The following is a 6,661-nucleotide window of genomic DNA, read 5'->3' on the forward strand; positions in this document are numbered from 1 at the left end:
TGCCAGCTGGGAGGGTGTCTGAGGGGACTTGAGGTTCCCTGAGGGGGACCCCATCATGGGAGACTGGACCTGGCGCATCGTGGGGGACTTCAGGGGGTTGATTCCTGGCGAATGCACCTGACCAGCTGCGGAGATATCCAAGGGCTTGCGGCCGAGGCTGCGCTGCGCAGGGGGAGCAGTGTTGAGGCTATTAGGGTTACTGGTGGGATTGAGAGGTAGTGGCGGCATGTGGCTGAGCCGGTTGTTAGTCCTTTGGTCAGGCCCGATCTGTTCTCTGAGATTTCGGAGACCAACTCCTGGGCCCTGAGACATGGGAAGGAAAGGCCTGGGACCCATGCCATACTCCTGCTGCGGGTGCTCCCCAAACGGCAGTGGCACCATTTTCTGCTGAGAGGAGAGCATCTCCGAGACACCGGGGCGCAGTTTCATCATCTCTTCTGGCCCAACTCCTGCCTCCCTCAGCTTCTGAGGGACCAGGGGTGGGTTGGAGCCCATGCTGACATTCATGCCCATGTCTCCCTTCATGCTGCCAGGACCCATCCCAAACTCCATCTCCCTGCCAGAGCCCATTTGTGGTGGTATTCCTTTTGGGAAGTCCCCCCTGGAGGGGCTCATTGGCCCTTCCACCGGCATGCGAGGGAAGATGGGGTTGTTCCCAGGCTCCATGTGTCTCTGGGAGGGCATCATTCTGTTTATCTCCATGCCAGGCCTGATGCCTTCCATGTTCAGGCCAGGAGGGAGGCCCATCTGTTTCTCAGCCAGCTGCTGCTGATAGAGCTCTTCGGGCAGGCCCTGCGGATTGGGGAACCGCTCCCCTCGGCCAGGGCCACTGAAGACACCCTGGCCAGGAGGGAAGTTTCGGCCATCTGGGATTTTTGGCACATCGTCTGGCCAACTAACTCCTGAAAGCCCAGGCCGGGAGGTGGGATTCGGGACACTGGGGCCCTCCATGTCAGGGTTCATCATTCCTGCAAAACCAGGCAGGCGCATCTGGCTCCCAGGCATGTTGGGATGAGGGGCCATGCCCCTGGGAGGCAGAGAGTGTGACATGTTCATGCCTTCAGGGAAGGGCTCTGGACCCCCAGGTCCCCAGCCCTCCCCAGGGGTCATCTGGTAGGGAGGGGGAGGACCTCGGACCACCCCACGAGGCCCGTGCTGATGGACCATCATGTCCTGCAGGGAACACTGCTGCACAACCACCTGCTCTTGCTTTCTTCTCTTCTCCTCATAAAACTCCTGCTGCAGCTTGAGCCAGGCCACCTGCTCGGGAGTCATGTGGTCCAGGTGGTCCGGGCCTATAGGTCCGGGCTGTGAGTTCATTGGTGGTGGCCCCATTTCATCTGGGGAAAAGGGCATGTCCCTGTGTCCTTGAGGGCCAAACGGAGCCCCTCCATCTGTCCGAGACCCTGACCCTTTGCCTAAACTTTGGGATTGAGCCATCATGGCCTGTATTGGCCCTTCAGGTTTCTTTTGGGGACCATCCAGTACCCCAGCATTTGGGGGTGGCCCCCCGCTTTGCCCTCCCGCAAACTCCTTCTCATCAGGGAAGAGCATGCGCTGTATGTCTCTCAAGGTCTGCAACGAGCGTTCTCGATGCTCCAGCTGCTCCTGTGACAGTCCATCTGGATTCTCACCCAAACTGGATGGGTCCCCACCAGACACCTGCTGGGGGGGTCCTTTGGGGTCTGCAGCGGAGCTATTGCTACCTTGGGAAACTGGGCTAACTGCTCGATTATTGGGGGTCGAACTCTGCCCAAATCCTTCTGTCTGCAAGGGGGTAGAGTTGGCAGGGCTGCCCACAGACATCACTTTACTTTCCACGCTGGGACTGTCCTGATCTATGGGACATGGGGGACCAGTGGATTTGGATACCGGTGCTGACACAGGTGGAGTCGGCTGCATTTTGGCGTTCTGGGGAGGGTTCTGGTCCTGGGCAGCTGGGGGCTGGGGCTGCGGCAGGGGCTTGGGTTCAGTCCGAAGGGCAGTGATCTGGGGGTTCTGCAAGAGAAAGCCACATGCTGTCAACTTGCTCTTCTTACAGCCTTGCCACATAAGCAGCGGTGCAAACGAAATATCCTGTCTCAATCCCCCCAGCCCACACTTTGCAAGGGTAGCCTTCTTGCAGCTATTACAGAGCAGCATCTTGGTCATGCAGAAACCTATTTTGCTCAAGCATTACAACAGGTACCCCTTGCTTCTGTGCTAGCTCAGCATGAGCAATGGGTTGGAAATATACTACACAAATATTGCAAGACTCAAGCTCTTCTTTGGATGATCCAAGACATTTATTTGCAGAAGGCTAGAATAACAACTGTCTCTCTCTTCCACCCTAAAACTTATTTCAGTGTAAATCATCATCTAGCTCTCTGAATCACACAAGCACATTTACCATTTCCCTTCCCACCCACATGCAGGTATTTCCTACCAAGGGTACAGTGTTTCGTTCCGCTTTGCTGTTTGAGATGTTCTGGATATGAAAGGACACGATGGTTTCCACCTGTCCCTTCAGCACAGCTTCTGCAGCCCTGCAAAGACAGACAGACGCACATATCCAGTTGAAGCTAAGAATCAATTTTTCTTAACCACCCTCCCTTCTATCCTTCATCTGGCAGAAGGGAGAAAGACACATATCTCGATCTAGATAAGTAGCAAAAGAAAAATGCTTCCATCTACCAGCTCATCACCATTCAGGGTTAATGTCTCAGTTTAAGCCATCCTAGCTGCTACTCACTGCATGGATTGCAAAACAATATCTATCAGCATTTGCAAACAAACAAACAAACAAAACAAAAAGAAAAACCAAACCACATCTTGGAGGAACAAGTAATCACTTCTCAGAAGGTAAGAGGTAGTGACATTCTCCACTGAAGCTTCTTCAGCATCCCCAAAACAAGTAATGACTTTTTGCTACAAGAACACACTTAAAGGAGAAAGTGCACTTGAGAATCTCTCAAAAAGGGAGCAAAAATATAAGCCCTGCTCCCTGAAGACATTCAGGCATCTACCTACTTACTTGTTGGCCATCTCAGTAGAAAAGACGTAAACCACTTTGGATGGAGTCTTCTGCCCACTTGCTGGCTCTAAAGCAGCAGTCAGGCCATGGGAAGGTGTGGAAGACCTTGGGGCTGAAGCATTTGAAGCAGTCATGGAGTGTGGTGTGTGCTGAGAATCCTGGGACTTCACATGATCAGCAGAATTGCAGTCTGGAAAGTTAGAAAGAAGGAAAGAGGAGAATCACTTCAGCTCTTTGGAAGCCATGTCTGGAAACTGACCAGAGCTTTTCCTCCTCTGAAATTTCCTGCTTCTCCTTCAAGCACCACTAAAGGCAAATCTTCTATTACACCATGTATCTTCCCTCTAATGCCATGCTGCCCTATGGGTACTGCTGGGAGAAAGTTCATCTTGTCCCTTTCCAAGGCAACTGGCAGTTCCTAGAGCTGGTCCCTTTGAATTCTCTAATAGCCACGCAGAATAGCAGAAAAACTACACACTAAAATGAACAAATATAAACGTGTCTCTGCCCAAGGAGAACACTCTGTGCAAAAATTTGCCTTGTTTTCCCCTTCAGCCACCTTATCCAGGTGACCTAGCAAATGGACAAACAAAGGAAAGAGACAACTGCACATCTAGTCTGTTTTTGCACTGCCTCACAGAGGTAACCGAGCCAGGAGCCAGGAACAGAACACAGAAATCCCAACTCTCAGGCTTGTGTTACCAGTCAGGGTGCTACGGGTTATGTATCTGTGTTGACAAAACAGACTTGCATATTGTTCAAAACCCCAGTTACAACAGAGCAGTTCCTGAAAGGCCAAAGGCCATAACGAAAGCAACAGGTTGCACTTGTACTTTCAAATCCTCCCGGGGAGTTTCAGAGTTACAAAGGAACTTTCCCACCAGAGTCAGGTCTGCACTTTAACTGAGCATGAACAGGACATTTACCAATGGCAGCTATGACAACCTCTCCGCCTGCTCTCAAGACCTTTAGACTTCATTGGCTGGAACTTACAGAACCCCAGACAAGTAAATGTTTCGCAAACACTTGCATAGGGATTCTCCATCTCACAGAGGACTCAGACTAATTACCTGTACTTGCACAGGAATCCTAGCAAACATACCTTTGATTTCAGGGTCGTCATTAGGAGTCCCAGCTTCCCTCTGTTCAAAGGAGTCTGCTGAAATGCTCCTCTCTCTACCCTTGGCACCATTTCCAGCTCCATTCTTCAGCCCCATGCTCCCACCTGGGCCAGGGAGCACTTTGGGGGGATGACCTCCACTTTTGGGGTCACAGGGAGAGGGCTGGGATTGGCTGGTGGAGCCCCCTTGTTTGCCCTGGTTGGAAAATTTGGAATCCAGCTGGGGGTTGCCAGATGGGGACATCACTGTAGGGGGACGGACCATCACCTCCTGCTTTGATTTGGGGCTACTGGGGACAGAGGAAAAAAAGGAAAAGAAGAAGGTGACAAATCACACCATGGATTCATTCAACCCTGTACAGAACAGATTAAATAGAAGCAGAAACAACCACTGCTACCTTTGCAAGCTAAGACAATTGCTGACAAATAAAAAAATGCCTGCAAGCTTAGAGTCATGCAGGTACTCTTTTGAACGTGCCCTGAAAGGGTTATTATCCAAGATGGGATCTCATTGCTCAAGAAGGCACCAGGGCAAGCTACAGACCTGCCAGATCCCAGGAACTACTGTCACATGAGGTCCTACCTCTGGGGCTTCTGTCAATAAAGACAACGGTTTCTATGTGCACAGAGAAGCGTCTCACACCAAGACCAGCTCAGAGTAAACAAACAAGGCACAATAAAGTTCACCTCACCACTCTCCTGGACCCCAACTATATGCTGCAGCTCTGATCAGGGCAGACAACCCTCCTCCTCCTCCCCCAGCCCCCCCCTCATTTGCACCTCCGTATCCAGTTCTACAGGGAGCACAAGGAAAACCCAGCATTACTGCAGCATTCATCATACATTGGGGCGAGCTGCCAGGAAAACACGAACCTCTGACCGTGAAAACAATTAAACTAGCTACAACCTGCCTCTCAATGAGGAAAGAGAAGGATACCATCTCCCTGCACACTCCTGCAAAATGGGGCAGATGAAGCTTCTTTAATTTGCCAAAGGAAATTCAGAGTCTTTCCTTCCCTCTTCCATTCAGCAAATTGCATCCTAAAAATATTTTGTTCCTCTGGGTTTTACAGACCTATTAGCCACCCTTTCCTCCTCTCCCTTCAGTTACTGCATTGCTATTGGATCTTCTGCATTGTGTTTTCCCATCATCACTGCCACTTCCAACCTGCAGCGCTTGCTAACATCCTCACTGTAGGACTCACACGAGCCATTTCCTCCTTTGGACAGACATCTGACTCAGAAGCATTCCCTCTGAATTACTCTTAAGCTCCAGATGACCTCTAGGGGTAAATAATCAAACTGGAAAGTGCTGTCAATCAAACCACTGTAAGTCCCTAGACGTTGCTTCACTTCCATATTTTTCCCCCTCCGAATTAGTGGAGAGATGCTGACCTCCTGCACTGGCAGGTGAGTGATGCAGAGGATCTCAGTGCACAGTCGATCACTTCTCCAGGCTGTTCAGGCCAATAATACGGAGGAAACTTGTGAAAAACTACAGACAGAGAGACCTTCTGCTGCCCAACTACCCCTCGGGGAAACAGATAATTAGAAGAGGAAGAAAAAAAAAAAAAAAACACAAAACACACAGATAGAAATAGCATGTTTACTCTCCTACAGCCTATTCAGGCACCTGACGGGAGGGAGGAGGGCATGAGGAATGGAGAATCCCCACCTCAGGGGTTTACAGCTTTCAGCTCATCCTAAGCCTAGCTAACATGGAGGCTCATCAGCACTGTGCAGCCAGCGCTCAGGTATGCAGCAGGTCCAATGGGAGCACAAAGGACGACCAGTAAGTCACATGCACCAGTCCTTGGCTAATCCTGCAGCAGAGCAGGGACAGCATCATACACCAATGCAGAGCAGCTGACTGCAGGCTCTTTTCCTTACCTCTGTGTGTTGCCTGACGGGGAGTTCCTCACTTTGGGGTTACTGGAATGCATTGACAGAAATCCTGAGCTCACAGTCTCACACACACGCAGATGGGCTCTTGTCAAGTTCCTCTGGGGAGCGTGCTGCCAGAGGCAGCGTCGAAGCACTTTCTGCCACCCGCTTCTCTCAATGCTGGCTGTCTGCTTGCCTTTTTTCTCTTTGCTCCTCTCTGGTTTTGCACTGGGCGCTTCCCTCCTGCAGCTCCAGCATTCTCTAGACACGTGCCTCCTGCTGCCCAGAGGAAGTCTCGCATCTCCAGGGCACACTGTCAAAATCAGCCCACAAGAAGAGACAAGAAAACCAGTGAGGAACTTTCCAAGCCAATGTGTCGAGTGTGAAGCAATAAATGGTAGAGCTTTCAGATGGCTCACTACAGCTGTGTATTTCAAACCAGAGGCAGCCCTGGCCAGCCATTCAATTTACGGGCAGTGAGGCCATCCTCCCTTCACCCAAAGCAAATCACTCTGGAGTCAACAAAACAGGGAAGCGCCTCATATCTGGAGACTTTGATTCCACATCTGTGCTCAGCTTGAACACACCTCACAGCAAGTCAGTAGGAAGCCAAAATTACAAATCCTCAACATGACTTAGCTACC

At 50.9% G+C, this 6,661-nt stretch overlaps 1 protein-coding gene across 1 annotated transcript in view; it reads right to left on the bottom strand.

The window, feature by feature from the left end:
• The window catches only part of LOC104464075 (B-cell CLL/lymphoma 9 protein-like), a gene marked incomplete at its 3' end in the record, with an annotated part of 6,501 nt that extends 226 nt beyond the window's left edge, over positions 1–6,275 (bottom strand). Inside the window, exons 1-5 of the mRNA XM_010076668.1 lie at positions 6,024–6,275; positions 4,116–4,423; positions 3,014–3,203; positions 2,426–2,525; positions 1–1,998 (exon numbers count right to left, since the gene is read on the bottom strand). The exon at positions 1–1,998 is cut by the window's left edge and continues 226 nt beyond it. Of these exons, the coding sequence (XP_010074970.1) occupies positions 1–1,998; positions 2,426–2,525; positions 3,014–3,203; positions 4,116–4,423; positions 6,024–6,076 (2,649 nt within the window). The remainder of the gene's footprint in view (positions 1,999–2,425; positions 2,526–3,013; positions 3,204–4,115; positions 4,424–6,023) is intronic.
• Between the last annotated feature and the right edge of the window lie 386 nt (positions 6,276–6,661).

This window comes from Pterocles gutturalis, unplaced genomic scaffold (genome assembly GCF_000699245.1).
Source record: "Pterocles gutturalis isolate BGI_N339 unplaced genomic scaffold, ASM69924v1 scaffold47828, whole genome shotgun sequence".
Classification (NCBI taxonomy): Eukaryota; Metazoa; Chordata; class Aves; order Pterocliformes; family Pteroclidae; genus Pterocles; species Pterocles gutturalis.